Source organism: Asparagus officinalis, chromosome 10, assembly GCF_001876935.1.
Source record: "Asparagus officinalis chromosome 10, Aspof.V1, whole genome shotgun sequence".
Lineage (NCBI taxonomy): Eukaryota > Viridiplantae > Streptophyta > Magnoliopsida > Asparagales > Asparagaceae > Asparagus > Asparagus officinalis.
The window spans coordinates 3,853,782-3,871,567 of NC_033803.1; the positions used below are offsets into that span (position 1 = coordinate 3,853,782).

The following is a 17,786-nucleotide window of genomic DNA, read 5'->3' on the forward strand; positions in this document are numbered from 1 at the left end:
GGCAGCTTTCCCCCAAAATCACCTCTATAAAAGGTGATTTTGGGGGAAAGCTGCCAAAAAGCTAACATTTTTGACAGTTTCCCCCCTTTTTACCTATCCAAAAAATCAATCCAAACAGCCCCTAACTAATACCATAGAATAACTAATCATTTGGTAATTAGTACTCAACTATGCGTGATTGCTTCACCTGTACTCAGTGTGAACCAAACATCAGCCCCCACTCAAGATGCCATAACATTTAACTATCACTGCGGCATCAGCCCCTGTCCCTCTCGTATATATCTATGTGCCAATGCAGCTACCTTCTTTGCAAATCAAACATCACCTAAATTAAAAATAAATAAATAAATAAATAACCCTCTCTCTCCTTCTCCTACCTCTGCAAATTAATTACCAGGCTATATCTCATCAATCATGCCGATTCCTACCCCAGGTACAAGCGAGGATTCACAGGACCAACCCTCGACGAACGCATCGGCAATCCAATATGCAGCCTCTCAAGGGCCCGTGGCTGCGTTATACCCGGTCACCCTCAAGGTAAGAAGATGTCTCTACACGAATTTTTTTTTATTATGGAGACGGAGTTAGTCGCCGATACGCCCCCTCCCCCCCTATACTTCTATTGTTGTAGATATACAGACCCCTTGGATTCTCAACTCCGTAATTAGTTCCACGATAACATTGAGCTCAATTGATTTACTTACTATAAGAAGGGAGGCGCTACAGGCATACCTTCGGGCACACCTCCGGCCACCCCCCTAGCTACAGTGCAGAGGGCCCCACTTGAGATTTTTTTAAAAATCTCAAATGGGGCCCCCTGCACTGTAGCTAGGGGGTGTGACCGGAGGCGTGCCGGTATCATTTTTCCTATAAGAAAGTTGAGAATCCAGGACGTCTACCTGCAGATTGCCAGGTGGCCGGCTATCGTTATTACTGTTTGTTGATCGAAAAGTTTCTTAGTGTCTGCGCACCTTATTCACACTCAATGCAGTTTGAGGAAGCAACGTACAAGGTGGGACAGAAGACCATACTCAGGGGCATAACCGGAATGGCCGGCCCGGGGGAGATGCTGGCGATGCTCGGGCCCTCCGGCAGCGGCAAAACAACCCTCCTCACCGCCCTCAGCGGCAGACTGAGCGGGAAACTCTCCGGCAGGATCACCTACAATGGGCAGAATTTCAACAGAGCCGTTAAAAGACGGATGGGCTTCGTCGCTCAGGACGACGTGCTGTACCCGCACCTGACGGTGACGGAGACGCTCGTGTTTACGGCGCTTCTACGACTGCCGAGGACGCTGAGCAGAGCCGAGAAAGTGTTGCAAGTTCGTGATCTCCTATCACCCCGTCTCTGTGTGTTTCTGTCTTCGTGAAAATATTAGTCTTCTTTAGGGGTAGGCCACAATATCCACTCTCCATCTGCATTCTGTTTTTCAAGAAACTCACTCAGCTAAAAAGACAGCTCAGTGCACAAGGCTCTCACCATTTTTGGAGGCTCTAAGAAGAGTCAGATGCACGTATTCTTACCCGCACAGATGGTGACGTTGTTTCTGAGATTCCGAACCCACCTCTAGGTCACAAGGCAGTAACCACATAGTTGCGCCTGAATTTGGATCCTCTCCACTACAAAAAGTAGTGGAGAGACCACTACTTTTAATCTCAGTCGTTGATTACTTAATAGATAGTTATGATACAATCTAAATCTAACACTTATCATACCCTCGTGTATTGCACTCATTCCTAATTTGCACTAAAAGAAAAAAAATCACAACCACCAACTAGACAATCAATGGTTGTGATTATGGAGTGGTCCCTCCACTACATTTTAGATAGTGGAGAGGATCCGAATCCGTTGTGCCAAGGCTCACCCTGTAGAAGGATAGCCCGTTGCACGAAGCTCCCATTATGCACGCGTCTTAGATGGGATCAGACCCCTATAATCATGAACGAAAACAGTTAATTTTGTAACGGACTTTTGTTTTCCATACACGCGGCTGGTTTGTATACTTGGATACAAATCTAAGCAGGCACTTGCACTTTAGAACCCACAAGTTTTCGGGAGTTAAAACGGAAAGTAGAGGAAATTTTCATTTCTTACATAAATTCAAAAATATATCAGCCTTCACAGCCCCATGAGACACCGCAAACTACAACACGAGCCTAGTTACAAAACCAACAGTTAAACATTAACATGCTGCAGGTTCAGCAAGTGATCACGGAGTTAGGACTCGGCCGTGTAGCGCACAGCATGATCGGCGGGCAGTTGTTTCGTGGCGTGTCCGGAGGCGAACGGAAACGAGTCAGCATTGGGCAAGAGATGTTAGTCAACCCAAGCCTGTTGTTGCTGGACGAGCCAACATCAGGGCTAGACTCCACAACGGCGCAGAGAATCGTGACGATCCTGAAAAGGCTGGCAGAAAAGGGTGGGAGGACGGTGGTGACGACGATACACCAGCCATCGAGTAGACTGTACCATCTGTTCGATAAGGTGATTCTTCTGTCGCAGGGGTCGCCAATATATTACGGTCGAGCATCAGCGGCGCTTGAGTATTTCGGCTCTGTTGGGTTTGTGGCTCCTGTGAGCGTTAATCCGGCCGATCACATGCTTGATCTTGCCAACGGTAAGTAGAAAACCCTACAAGGTTCATTACTATTGCATATGAAAGTATGGTAAGGACATAAAAAACCATAGGGTGTACAGGATGCTGGCGTGTTGCTGATGTAGCACACATCCGGACACCACATCCATGATTAACGACAATATGTTCAAATCATAGTTAATGGTCTTACACCAGCATCAACACGCGTACTAAGAACGAGGAGGGACACACCGTCCCCGTTTACTGAAAATTACATCGAGCAGAATTCTAAACTCTGAATTCAACGGAGATTTGAGAGGAAAAAACTTATAGAAATTATTTGGAACTAGTTTTACACTGGATATCAGCCAGTGTAGTTATATTACATGTATTTGTTCTTATATAACTGGTAAGCATTAGAATGAAACTGTTACTAATTCTATTCTTTTTTTTTTTTCGGGTCCAGGGATTCCGCCAGATTCAAACCCTGCAACCATGGACCAGGTTGATGGCAAGGCATCAGAAGAGGAGCAGAGATTGGTAAGAAAAGAGCTCCTCTCTGCATACGACCGCGTCATTGCCCCTGCTCTCGAAGCAGAGCTCCGCAGCACCGAGAGCAACAACTACAACGGGTGCAAGAGAGATTCACCGAGCCACAGTAAGCCATTTCCCGCCAAACTTTATCACACCAATTGGTTTCTATCTATACCTCGTGGGCGCAGGAGGTAACTCAAAAAAAAGAAAAAAACTTTGTGGCCGTAGGAGGGAAGATGGAACGATGGAATACGAGCTGGTGGGAGCAGTTCAGGGTGTTGCTAAGTAGGAGTCTTAAGGAGAGGCGATACGAGGCCTTCAACAAGCTCAGGATCTTTCAAGTTATAAGCGTTGCTGTTCTTGGGGGCTTGCTTTGGTGGCATACATCTCCAAACAACATCCAAGACAGGGTATGTCGACTTCACTGAACTCCTGTTTTCACATGCGGTAACTAGAGCGTTCGCAATTACAGTTGCACGCGATCGCGACGTTTTTTTTACCAGTTGCAGCCTTTTGTTTTACCGCGAGAAATACTTGCGGTTGCGAAATGATATCCGACCGCACCAATGATTTATGCAGATTTGAGCGTGAGTAGTTGTTTGATTCACTTCAACTATAACTGAAATGCTATTGCAATGAAATGTCATTGATTTTTTTAAATCACGAGGACAAGGGGAAAAAGTTAATAGCATTTCAGTTCTGACAAGTTCGAAGTCATAACAAACAGGTAACTACCACTGCAACTGCAAGCGGCAAAATTTTAGATTAAGCTGAACAAATGAAATTGCATGCGCTAGCAGTTGCAACGTTTGAAACTCAATCAATTTACATTATCGCAGATTGCCCTCCTCTTCTTCTTCTCGGTCTTTTGGGGCTTCTTCCCCCTCTACAACGCTGTGTTCACCTTCCCCCAAGAACGGCGAATGCTCATCAAAGAACAATCATCCGCAATGTACCGCCTATCGTCCTACTTCCTCGCTCGCACTGCAGGCGACCTCCCCATGGAGCTCGCCCTCCCAACCGCCTTTGTCATCATCATCTACTGGATGGGCGGTCTCAAACCTGATCCGTTAACCTTCATCCTCTCCCTCATTGTCGTCCTCTTCAATGTGCTTGTTTCTCAGAGCCTCGGGCTTGCAATTGGCGCCATTCTTATGGATGTCAAGCAGGCGACAACTCTTGCGTCGGTAACCACACTTGTCTTTCTTATTGCTGGTGGATACTACGTGCAGCAGATACCTGTGTTCATAGTTTGGTTGAAGTACCTTAGCTATAGTTTTTATTGCTATAAGTTGCTGTTGGGAGTTCAGTTTGAGGATGATGATGAGTATGAGTGTTCGAGTGGAGTTATGTGCAGGGTGGTGGACTATCCGGCGATTAAGTCTGTGGGCTTGAAACATATGTGGGTGGATGTGTGCATAATGGCACTTATGCTTATTGGGTACAGACTCGTTGCTTTTATGGCTCTCCACCGTCTGAAGCCGAGGTGAAAAACTGAGAGAAACTAGAACCGTCGATGAGATGACTGTGACAAAAGAAACATATAATGGATGTGTAACATTAATCAGAAATATCTCGGAAATAAAATGAACCAAACAAAAGAAACAGAAATGAGTGGAATGTTTCAGGTGAAGAAGTTCAGGTTCCATTGCAAAGCTATGAGGAGGAGATTGTTACTGAAGCCTGGATAGCTAAGAGATGATTTTGTTTCCTACGTATGAAAGAAGGGCTACAAAAATAATCATTCAGAAGAAGACATTTAGAGAAGTAAGCATGAAAAATATACAAGAAGAAAACGTAACATGGCACAGTAAAAATATTCAGTATGAGTTTCATTAAAGGCCCTGATAATGCCAGAAAAAAATGTACATGCTTTTTGTGCAATATGCAAATAACAGTTTGTTGGGTTTACATATAAAAATATAAATGGAACCTGGCACAGTAAAGAGAGGAGATAGCATTGCAGGAAGCATTTCTTCATGATTTACTTCCCATCTTGTAAGCCTAGCTCAAGGAACTGTTCCTTAAAAAAAAGTTGGGAAGATATATAACAGCTTCTGACATCTCATTTACAAGTTCTTCAACTCCTAACAATATGTCCAATAAACAGAACATGTACCACTTTAATAGTAAGATTGCAATAACATCGCAACATTGCGTGATTTGAATGTATGGAAACCTCAAGGTGCAAATACCATGTTTTGAAAGAAGCCTCAAGATGATTTTCACAACCCTCAACCATCAACGCAACTTCAGAGTTTTGGTGCAGAGACGGAGTTTTTGTGTAGTGGCAGAGATTTGTAAGATGATATCGGGGCATGTCCTGAATTAAAATGGTGATGGGGAGACCATTGTCCAAAATTGATGTGCTCGCTGGAAGGCAAATGTATTGCAACCCAAAGAGTATATTTTCAACGATGCAGCTGAATGCTAGTACTGGTGTATACAGAGATAAATAAAAAGCGAAAAGGTAGTCAAGCTTAAATCCCCAAATCTATATAGGATGTCTATCAATGATTTTACACAAACTTACTCATACATTTGTTCTTCTTACGTCTAATGTACCATGTGAGATAATAGAAGAGAATGTACCATGTGAGATAGTATGACAGCAAGACTTTAATCACCAGCCTGCTAACAATTAAGTTCATAAAACTAGTCATCAATAACTTAAATGTACTGTGCAAATATCCCCGTGTGATCTAAATGGATCTTTAAATCCCAATAATTATACATAGATGACAAATGAGCCGACATAAACATTGACCAGTGATCTGACGAAGTTCTCAGATCTTTATTGATGACAAATGAGCCGACATAAACATTGACAAATGAGCCTTTCCCTGCATTTGTTCTTCTCACATCTAATGTTGAGCTCTTGTTTTGAATCAAGGCGGACACAAAACTCTTATGTATCTGAATCAGTCTTATAAATCAAGAGGAATACGAATCGAACTCAGAAATACTTGACGTACACATTTGACATCCTATACCTGTAATTAAAAGCTGAAAATAGAACATGTGATATCTCATTAGACAGAGTCACAACTATGAACCGGAATCATCAAGTAACTTTGTCACAAGCATACAAATAGTAAGATTGTGATGGATGAACTTTTAACTGTAAAGAGTTTATTCGGAGATGCTCATCATTTACATTTACAATCCATTCTCTAGTCTTAAAATTTTTTATGATCTATTTCGAGTTCAGAGAAGAAACTCGAGCGTTTCCAACTACCATCATTTTAGTGGGGATTCGGATCCTCTCCGCTACAAAAAAGCAGTGGAGGGACCATAATATTTGTTAGGATTTAATAGAGTTCATCTGTGGAATTAGACACGAGAAACAAATAACGACACCAAGAAAAATATCACAGCAAGCAAACACCAAAATTTAATGTAGCATGCAAATTTATCTATGTCTGTGGGGGCAATTTAGAGAGAAATATTGTTCTATGAATCAAGAGTACAAATCCTAAAAGCTACAACCAATCTTGAGCATTTGATCACAAGAGAAAATATAGTATTACCTCTAGGACATCAAAATCCTAAAACCCATCTCCACTCCAAATCTCTAATCCCCACGAAGAAACCACTAATGTATATTTAACGACGTCGTCATTCTGAAGAAAACGACATCTAAATCATTACAAACGGATAACCGAGGCTCTGTCTCCTCACAAAAAGCGATTACAGGGTTCTCTCGAAACCTATCATTCTTAAGTAACAAATATTTTCCTCTACCCCTCCAAGCCTATTCCAATTAAGTATAGGCCCTGTACGTGTGGGGGCCACACGTGAAGACAATTGTGACTGAGGTGAAGCAAACCGCGTGCGCGTGAACCGTTTAACGACGTCGTCATTCTGAAGAAAACGACATCTAAATCATTACAAACGGATAACCGAGGCTCTGTCTCCTCACAAAAAGCGATTACAGGGTTCTCTCGAAACCTATCATTCTTAAGTAACAAATATTTTCCTCTACCCCTCCAAGCCTATTCCAATTAAGTATAGGCCCTGTACGTGTGGGGGCCACACGTGAAGACAATTGTGACTGAGGTGAAGCAAACCGCGTGCGCGTGAACCGATTTCTGCAAAGAAAAAAAAAACAAAACAAAGAACGGAGCCCACGAATTATGTTACCAGGCCCACCCGAAGAACAAAAGCCTATATATAGGCTTTTGTTTCCTAGGGCAGGGTGCGTGAGGTGGGTTTGTTTTTCCGTTCGGCGTGGGATTTCTTCACGCGGCTGCAGGAGGTTGATTTGTTGGTTTTTCCTTTGTGCGGCTGGGGATTTCTTTTTGGAGCGCAGAAGGAGGCCTGCAGTGTACAGGGATTTGTTTTTTTTTCGGTTGATTTTATCCTTTTGTAGAGAGATATTGTGAGGGATTTGAGAGTTTGTTTGAGGGTTTAGATTGAGAGTGATTGTAAACCCTAGTTGTATTCTCTCCCTCTAATAGTAAATCTCCCCCCTTCTTGCCCCGTGGACGTAGGCAATTTGCCGAACCACGTAAAATTGGTTGTACTGCTATTTGGGTGATTTATAATAGCTTTTTAGGTTCCCTCGACGCGCAGTCCTAGAGCTGACGAGAGGAAGAGCTAATATCTCACTTTGATGAGATATTAGACTTCAGATTCTTGTTCCCTTTGAGAAACCTTACCGGATGAGGAGTATGATACCTTCGTGCTCACTTTGTTGAACGGGAGATCTTCTATCAGCTATAGTGAAGTGACTAACGCATTGACCAACTATGATTTGAGGAGGAAGGACAAGGAGACTTCCCGCGCTAGTACTTCAGGAGAGGCCTTGTCGACAAGAGGTAGAAGCCCATATCCGAAAGGTGGTAACAGAGGGAGGTCAAAGTCTAGAGGCCGCCACCAATTAACAAAGAACCAATGTGCATTCTGCAAGGAGCAGGGACATTGGAAGAGAGACTGCCCGAAGCTCAAGGAGAAAGAGAATGGCAAGAAAAAGGGCCCGAAGGCCAATGAGGTGAACATTGCGAAAGGCGATGATTCCGATGATTCGTGCTTTTCTCTACTGATTACTCCGGAGGTGAACCATGTGGATGCATCAGATTGGATGCTTGATTCCGGCGCTACCTTTCATGTGACCCCTAGGCGAGACTGGTTTGCATCTTTTGAGAAAGTCGATGGGGGCGTTGTTGTCATGAGAAATGATCAATCCTGTGGTGTTTGTGGGATAGATACCGTGCGGATTAGGATGCACGATGGAGTAGTCTGTGAGTTGAAAGAGGTGAGATTTGTTCCTCAACTGAAGAAAAATATTATCTCAGTTGGAGCTTTGGAGGCGAAGGGATTCAAGGTGGCTTTCGAAAACGCTGTAGCGAAGGTTACTAAGGGATCATTGGTGGTGATGAGGGGAGTCCGCAATCGGAATTTGTATTATCTGAAGGGAAGCACCGAGATTGGCCAGGTTGCTTCGGCTATTTCAGAAGCGGACATGAGCAGACTTTGACACTATAGATTGGGGCACATAGGTGAAAAGTCACTGTAGGCATTGTGCAAGCAGGGGCTATTGAAGGGAGCCAAGAGTGGGAAGATTGAGTTCTGTGAGCACTGCATTGTGCAAGCAGGGGCTATTGAAGGGAGCCAAGAGTGGGAAGATTGAGTTCTGTGAGCACTGTGTTTTTGGCAAGAAGACGAAGGTGAAGTTCGGGACTGTCATTCATTAGACGAAGGGCATCCTGGATTACGTGCACACAGACGTTTGGGGTCCTACCAAGACTGCATCACTTGGTGGTAGACATTGGTTCGTCACTTTTGTAGATGACTATTCTAGACGTTGTTGGGTGTACACCATGACGAAGAAGAGTGAAGTCCTAGATTTGTTTGTGGAGTGGAAGAAGAGATTGGAACTGCAGACTGGGAGAAAGATCAAGACGTTGCGATCCGACAACGGTGGTGAGTATACTTCTGACCCCTTTTAGCAGCTATGTCGAGACGAGAGCATAGAGAGACACTTCACGGTTAGTCATACACCGCAGCAAAATGGGGTGGCAGAGAGGTTGAATCGGTCTTTACTGGAGAAGATCCGATGCTTATTGTCGCAGAGTGGTTTAGAGAAGATCTTTTGGACTGAGGCACTTACATATGCGAGCCACCTCATTAATAGGCTGTCTTCATCTGCGATTGAGGGGAAGACCCCTATAGAGATGTGGTCGGGAAAGCCAGCACATGACTATGATCAGCTCAAGGTATTCGGGTGCCCTGCATATTATCATGTTAGAACTGATAAATTAGAACCTCGAGCTAGGAAGGCCATATTTGTGGGATTCAAGCGTGGTGTCAAGGGATACAAGCTTTGGGATCCAGTGGATAAGAAGATTGTGCTGAGTAGGGATGTCACATTCGATGAGACTTCTATCTTGAAGCTTCCCAGCTCTTATCAGGTGGAGAGCAACCCGACGGAGGAGATATCGCAGGTGGTGGAGATCGATGCAGCTCCACATTGTCCAGATGGTACAGTATCCATGCAGGTGCCGACTGAGGTGACACCAGGCGAGCACGACGGTGACACGGAGGATACGAGTACAAATATGCAGGATCAGGAACCGACGGCTCAGGTTCGGGATTTAATTGCGGTTCGGAGACAGAGGAGAAACATACAGATGCCAGCACGGTATGCCGACACAGTTGCGTATGCACTTCCGGTGGAGAGTATCGATGAGTTAGTACCTACTACTTTCAGAGAGGCCGAGCAGAGTTCGGAAGCTGATTCGTGGCAGATGGCTATGCATGAGGAGATGGAATCTCTTCATAAAAACGATACATGGGAGCTTGTTGAGCTTTCAAACGGGCGAAAGACAATTGGTTGCAAGTGGGTATACACGAAGAAGGAGGGCATTGAGGGCACTTCATTGAGGTTCAAGGCTAGGTTGGTTGCGAAGGGCTATGCACAGGAGGAAGGTATTGACTATAATGAGGTTTTCTCTCCGGTGGTGAAGCATTCTTCGATTCGGATTTTGCTAGCTTTGGTGGCACAGTATGGTTTGGAATTAGATCAGTTGGATGTGAAAACGGTATTTCTTCATGGTGATCTTGATGAAGAAATACATATGACTCAGCTATTGGGATTCCGAGTTGTAGGGAAGGAAAAATTGGTTTGCAGACTGAAGAAATCGCTATACGGTTTGAAGCAGTCTCCTCGACAGTGGTATAGGCGATTCGATGGTTTTATGATTGGTCATTCGTACACTCGGAGCCAGTTTGATCCTTGCGTATATTTTCGCAAGTTAAAAGGAGGTGCGTACATCTATTTGTTACTTTATGTCGATGACATGTTGGTTGCCTCTACTTCCAGGTCAGCTATAGATGAGTTGAAAGTTCAGCTTTCAAATGAGTTTGAGATGAAGGACTTGGGTGAGGCGAAACGCATTCTAGGGATGGAGATCGGCAGAGACAAGAAGAATGGCAGAATTTGTTTGACACAGGTGGCTTATTTGAAGAAGGTTCTACAGCGATTCCATGTTAGCATGGATACGAAGCCAGTTAGTGTACCATTGGGAGCCCATTTGAAGCTTTCAGCTGGTCTTTCACCGAAGTCAGTTGAAGATCGAGAGTTAATGTCGAAGACTCCATATGCGAGTGCGGTTGGGAGCTTGATGTACGCGATGGTATGTACAAGGCCGGATTTATCACAGGCGGTAAGCATGGTTTCGAGATACATGCACGATCCAGGAGTGGGTCATTGGGACGCTGTGAGATGGATTTTGAGGTACATTCGAGGTACGCTCAATGTTGGTTTAGTTTATGAACGGGACACTACAGGTGGGCAGTTATGCATTGGTTATGTTGATTCGGATTATGCTGGGGATTTGGATAAGCGCCGGTCTACGACGGGGTATGTGTTCACTTTGACCCGTGCGCCGGTGTGTTGGAGATGCACCTTACAGTCTACGGTGGTTTTGTCTACGACGGAGGCAGAGTATATGGCAGTTACGGAGGCTGTGAAGGAGGCTATTTGGCTTCGAGGACTTTTGGAGGAACTTGGTATATCGCAGAGGTCCGTCACTATTCATTGTGATAGCATGAGTGCTATCTATTTGGCGAAGAATCAGGTTTTTCATGCGAGGACGAAGCACATTGACGTTCGTTATCACTTCGTTCGAGATGTTCTTGAAGATGGCGATGTGGAGATTGTTGTACGTGTGGGGGCCACACGTGAAGACAATTGTGACTGAGGTGAAGCAAACCGCGTGCGCGTGAACCGATTTCTGCAAAGAAAAAAAAAACAAAACAAAGAACGGAGCCCACGAATTATGTTACCAGGCCCACCCGAAGAACAAAAGCCTATATATAGGCTTTTGTTTCCTAGGGCAGGGTGCGTGAGGTGGGTTTGTTTTTCCGTTCGGCGTGGGATTTCTTCACGCGGCTGCAGGAGGTTGATTTGTTGGTTTTTCCTTTGTGCGGCTGGGGATTTCTTTTTGGAGCGCAGAAGGAGGCCTGCAGTGTACAGGGATTTGTTTTTTTTTCGGTTGATTTTATCCTTTTGTAGAGAGATATTGTGAGGGATTTGAGAGTTTGTTTGAGGGTTTAGATTGAGAGTGATTGTAAACCCTAGTTGTATTCTCTCCCTCTAATAGTAAATCTCCCCCCTTCTTGCCCCGTGGACGTAGGCAATTTGCCGAACCACGTAAAATTGGTTGTACTGCTATTTGGGTGATTTATAATAGCTTTTTAGGTTCCCTCGACGCGCAGTCCTAGAGCTGACGAGAGGAAGAGCTAATATCTCACTTTGATGAGATATTAGACTTCAGATTCTTGTTCCCTTTGAGAAACAAGAATTCTTATTGCGACCTGACTCTCTTGTTGTGCTGCCGAAGTGCTGCCGAAATTTCCGCTGCGCGCAACAAGCCCAACAAATCCTTTCGCTCCTAGGATTCACTTATCAATGGATCAAACTTGTATGACACCAATTTGCACTGAACCCACACAATAATATTATCACAACCATTGATTAACTATTGAATAATTATTATTTTTCTTTGAGTGTGAAGTAGGAATAAATGTAGTATATTGGGATACGATGAATGTTAAATTTAGAATAAATCATAATCACTCGCTAAATGATCAGATCAACGATTATGATCAAAAGTAGTGGTATCTCCAAAAGGGTAAATTACAGTAAACCCGAAGAACTTTTAGTGTTTTGCAGGAAAACCCAATAACTTTAAAAATCGCATTAAACCCCAGTAACTTTTGCAGAAAACACCCAAAGCAAACATTGTTACATCTAACGTGGCACGTGCAACTCATGTGATTTGAAAAGACAAAATACCCCTTAAATTATTAAAAGGGCTTTATGATCTTTTTTATATTTGCAACTCTAAAAACAAAAATATCTCATCTTTTGTCATTTGCTGTTCTCTTACTGGCCCTCAGCTTGAGGACTCAACCCTAGTTTTTTTTACTGAAATTGTCCATCAAGATATCTTTTTATGCTGTTTTACGTTTCTAATTTGTGAGGATTATCTACAAACGCTGAACCTTATTGGAGGTTTTCTGCAGTTCCAAAAGTTAATGAGGGTTTCATGAGATTTTGAAAGTTATTGGGGGTTTATTGCAAAACATTGAAAGTTCTTAGGGCTTTAATGTAATTTGCCCTAATACAAATTGAAAACATCTACTCATTCCTGGTCTAATGGCGTGATCTTATACAATCTTCTAATCAGAAATATTAATCAGAACAATAATGAATTATGCGGATCACCTACGGAGTATGGATCAAATATAATTAAAGTTGTATTCATAAAATCATCGACATCAAGAATATAATAATAAGGCAAAAACTCAATGCCAGTCCTAACGTTTTAACCATATTTCAATTGAATCCTTAATATTTGAAACTTATTGAAGAAGGTCCCCAACATTATCTCTGTCATCAAATTTAATCCATTTTGAAGTTCCACTATTCCTTGCTGAGGTGGCAGGACCTTTATGTAAATTTTGAATTGAGGCTTAAGCTTGGTCAATTTAGGTGAGTCAGTGACAAACACGAATGATGTAGTGAATGCAAACTGGGGATTTTGAACTGTTTTCCGGTTCTATTTGTTCTATTGGATATTTGGATATTGAAATATTCGACATGTCGCTTATGTGGGTGATGTCGAGACACCATTTTTTTAAACAACTTTTAAGAAAGGACCTCACTCATTTATTTCTCGTAGTGCCAAAGTAGTATCACAAGAGTAGTATACTTATCATTTTCCTTTTGGAAAAGACGGACCTTCTTTGATGAGTTTCAAATGTTAAGGACTCAACTGAAATAGGGCTAAAATGTTAGGGACTTGCATTGAAGCTTTGCTTGACAATAACAATGTCTAATAAGTGAAAACTCTAGCATCAGAATCCCAATCCCTTCTTAAAAAAAAACCTAATCCGTAATAAAAATATCCCTTTAACCGATCGCTGATCCTCCAATCTGTCCTCTGCCGGTAACAAAAAGATTGGACCTCTACTAACAACAATCTTCAGAATGAATTCGATTAGGGTTTCAGGCCTCACGATGAGCGCACCATCCAATATACTTTGACGAAGAGATAAGTTGCTTTGACACGGAAACATTGTCTCGGTTCTCATGAAAGGATTCTAGACCAAAGCCACGAAAGAGAAAAGCAAAAGTTTTTACTCCCGCCATTGGGCAAATGTAGTGCAGACATTCCCATATGAGTTTCCTATACCACCCAATCCAATCAAATAGCTAGAGCTGCTTCTCGCCGCGACAAACATATACATTTCAGTATAGTCCAAGGTATGCCAACATATACGAGATGATGAGTTGATAAATCAGAACTGCAGAGCGGGTAATTTGCCGGTTACCCCTCATCATCAGAAGAGAAGGAAATGAGCTCCAAATCCAATGAGTCAAGAGGCACATATGCAATTGAAGAACGAGCAAAAGCAGTGCACAAGAAGAGCGAGGTAGAGAGAGAGAGAATAAGAAAAGAGATGGTGTTTCTTTTGCAATGTCTAAGGTGCTCCGTATAGTGGGCTGGGACTTGGAATCTCAGAAAACTCACGGGTCACTATAAGAATTGAAATCACGGGCAAATAATCTTTTCTTTGATTCATTCACTTAAAATTTTACAGGTTCAGTACATTTGCATTCACTAGCAGCCCCTTTTAAGTCACGGTTCTGCGCAAGGAGACTGAATCCCCTCACACGTCAAGCCTACAATAGAATGATATGTAAGTACTATTAATTAACATCCAAATATAGATAACAAGCACTCATCAAATATTGTCCTAATCCTAAGAATCATCTTCAGTAATATCTATGTGAAATTTCATTACACTCAAGACTTGAGCTAAACATCAAATATTCTAGAATTATAGACCATGAGATTATCCGTTCGCATGCAATATAGCAATTGCAACACTTCATTCTACCTAGCTCTCTAAAAACAAATAAGAAATCCTCGCTCGCACCCCTAGCGACCTACTAATGGACCTCGCCCTCCCAATTACCGTCATCTACTGGATGGGCGGTTTAAAACCTGACTCGATAACCTGCCTCCTCTCCCTCTTCGTCGTCCTCTTCAATGCTCTAGTCCTACGAAGCCTCGGGCTCACGATTGGTGCCGTTGTTGTGGAGGTTAAACAAACAACTACTCTTCCTTAATTTGGTTACTCCCCTCTTGTTTCTTACTACTGGTGGGTATTATGTGTGGCAGATACCTATATTTATTTATAAGTTGTTGTTTGGAGTTCAGTTTGAGGAGGAAGATGTGCATGGGTGTTCAAGGGGAGTTATGTGCAAAGTGGTGGATTATACAGCGATTAGGTCTGTTTGTTTGAATCATATGCGGGTAGATGTGTGCATTATGACACTTATGCTTGCTGGTTAAAGGCCCATTGCTTACTCTGCATCGTCTGAAACCGAAGTAGAGAAGAAAGAATTCACGATAAGCAGGAAATTGGAAGAAAATGGAACCACAAATGAGGTGAATTATCTAGCAACAAAGAAGTCATGAATGTAACAATTAATAGAAATTTTTTGGAAATAAATCTGATTGTACAAAAGAAACAGAGATTTTGTTTGATGTAGAATACACGGCGGACATATTTATGGAGAAGCGGGACAAACACAAGCCCAAACACGGACCCGGTCGAGGAAAATAACTTGTCATGAAGAACGGGTCATATCTTTCAAACCGTAAGTCGGAATTGGATGAATTATATATGAAAATCGCTTATTTTTTCGACACAGAGTCAACCAAACCCACCGTTGTTCGGTTTGCCGCAGCCCGTTTTGCCAAATTCCCTCCAGATTGAGAGATATCAGCGTTTTTGTAAGTTTTTTACTATTTTAGGTACTATTTTAGGAGTCTGTTTTGGTTAGGAAGCATCTAAAATAATCGATAAATCAAACATGCAAAAGTGGATTATAATTCAAAAATATTGTTATATTTGGAATTCACTAAGTTTAATAAGCCCTTAAAAGTTGATCACGGGTCAAATTAATGGGCTAAGCCGTATGACCAAAAGGCTCGACCTGGATATAAGCACAAATCGACCAAACAAGCTGACCCTTCTAGCAAATCAAGTCTGAAACGAAAGGCATCTTCAAGTCAAAATCCATCAAAGAAGTCCAAGTCCGAGATGAAAGGCGTCTTTTAGTTGGACTCTACTAGGGGACAGCCCAAATGAAAGAGTAACTTGTTAGTCTCATCAACGTCATTCACATTCAATGCATGGCCAGCCGGCGCCCATGCTTCGATGTCCAGTTGTCATCGCATTAAATGTATGGTCGGTCTCATAATAACTCCTTGGACGTTGCCCGCACTTCTACCATTCTGTTGCTATCATATTAAATACGAGATTGGTACTCCTTTACATCCACCAACCGGCCGCCAATGCATGTAAAGTGGAAGTAGAACGCCAGCTCCGTCAATTAGGTAGAATTACCAATGTGCCCCCCATGAATCCTCTATAAATCGTGACCAACTCCACCACACAAAGGTACACTTGATCAAAACCCTAGACCGGATTCTACATTCTCTCTTCAGATTGCTTTATCTATCACTGACTTGAGCGTCGAAGGGCACACTTGGGAAACATCCGCCGAGCCTCTAACATTTGTTATTTATGCAAGGACTTATTTCCTTAGTTTATCAGTCATTAGAGAAGATTATTGGACCAAAAACTCCTCTAAATATCCTCCCACTTATACAATTAACTTTATGACATAAACAGAAATTATAATCCACTTTGACCGAGTATGATTAGGTTCTATGTGACATAGATATTCAATATAATTTCTCCATACTCCATCCACCTTTTTCATGGAATGAAGTGCACAAACGCAAAAAACTTGTGCAAAGAGTAAGGAATCTCTTCTAAAGCTTAAGAAAAAAAAAAGCAGAGCGATACCAACGAGAGTTGAGAGCGGTTTGGGAGCAAAAATCAATCTCATTTTGGCTTTTAACTGGATCTAACTATGTCAGGACTTTTGGACCAGTTTTTGACCTCAAACCAGGTCAAAATTGTTCCACCTCTCCTGCCTAGCACTACTCTTAACTGACCCCTTATCATCTCATTTTTCTGATATCAACAGAGTTTGGGGTATAAACGGGGACAAATTTTGAAAACCATCCTATTTACAAAAAAAATTCGGTTTTGACGAAAAAAGCTATGAAACTTCACGGGACTTCAAGTCCCGTGAAGTTTAGCACCTCCTAATATTAATGGATTAAAGTCGCCAACAATTTCATGGGACTTCAAGTCCCATGAAGTTTAGCACCGCCTATTGTTAATGGATTAAAGTCGCCAACAATTTCACGGGACTTGAAGTCCCGTGAAATTTGTTAAAGTGCCGAAACTCCACGGGACTTTCAAGCCCCGTGGAGTTGCAGTCATTTTCCAGAGAGCTAATGTTAGTAGCAGAGACTTTGATAACACAAAATGAAGCCAATGGGTTATTTAAATCATAGCTTAAAATGTCCACTTTTTCCTCGTTTCTTATTTATCAATAAAAATGAATTTTTATCGCATAAAATTACCTCCAAAATCTCATGGGTCCTCTTCATATTCATCCTACAAGGATCCTCGCACTTAATCTTCACCAACTCTGAGCTCCTCCACCTTTCATGGATCCCATTCACAATCCCCTCCGTAATCCCAGCTTTTCCAACCTTCAACCTCTTCTCTAGCCTAATCCCAACCCTCCTCAGCCTCTTCAGCTCCGCCACCGTCGGCATGTTCTCCTCCTCCTTCTCCTTCCTCCTCAGCTCCCTTCCCTCCTCCTCCTCCTTTCGCCACAGCTCTCGAAACCTCCTAATCCCAGTTCCAGGCTCATGTACTGGATTCTCCGGCGAGCTCCAGCTGGAGTCGATCGTGCGGCCGACGCGGTGCTTGGGGAGCTCGTGAGGGGTAGGGATGAAGATCTCGCCGGCGGAGGTGAGGTTAGGGTTAGTGTTAGGGTTAGGGTTTGGGGGAGGTAGCCGAGGCTGCGGAGCTTGTCGGAGATTCGTTGGATGGCGGAGGTGGAGGCGGTTTCGGGTCGGGTTGAGAGGGAGGAGCGGGGGATGTTGGGTTTGAGGGGTTTAGGGGTTTTGGAGGGGAGGGGAAGGGATGGGAGAGAGGGAGAGCTTGAGAACACGCGGGGAAGGAACAGTTGCTTTGGATCCCGAATCGGATCTTACAAGATCCGACC

At 43.0% G+C, this 17,786-nt stretch overlaps 2 protein-coding genes across 6 annotated transcripts; one reads left to right on the plus strand and one right to left on the minus strand.

Moving 5' to 3' along the window:
• LOC109825003 (ABC transporter G family member 14-like) lies at positions 298-5,057 on the plus strand. 2 transcript variants are annotated; one of them, XM_020391658.1, is made up of 6 exons: positions 298-537; positions 992-1,321; positions 2,197-2,617; positions 3,042-3,233; positions 3,317-3,519; positions 3,949-5,057. In XM_020391658.1, the coding sequence occupies exons 1-6, from the start codon at positions 415-417 to the stop codon at positions 4,597-4,599; spliced, it is 1,920 nt and encodes a 639-aa protein (XP_020247247.1). In that variant the 5' UTR covers positions 298-414; the 3' UTR covers positions 4,600-5,057. The 2 variants fall into 2 exon arrangements, with proteins under 2 accessions (XP_020247247.1, XP_020247248.1); XM_020391659.1 differs by having other exon boundaries at positions 300-537; positions 3,338-3,519.
• Positions 4,264-17,698, minus strand: LOC109825004 (CRM-domain containing factor CFM2, chloroplastic-like). Of its 4 annotated transcripts, none has more exons than XM_020391661.1 (2): positions 17,134-17,698; positions 4,264-4,348 (listed from the first exon to the last, which is right to left on the minus strand). In XM_020391661.1, exons 1-2 carry the CDS (start codon positions 17,329-17,331, stop codon positions 4,316-4,318), a joined length of 231 nt encoding a protein of 76 aa, XP_020247250.1. In that variant the 5' UTR covers positions 17,332-17,698; the 3' UTR covers positions 4,264-4,315. The 4 variants fall into 4 exon arrangements, 2 of the variants coding, with proteins under 2 accessions (XP_020247250.1, XP_020247249.1); XR_002242876.1 differs by lacking the exon at positions 4,264-4,348 and adding an exon at positions 4,551-4,634; XR_002242875.1 differs by lacking the exon at positions 4,264-4,348 and adding an exon at positions 4,927-5,545.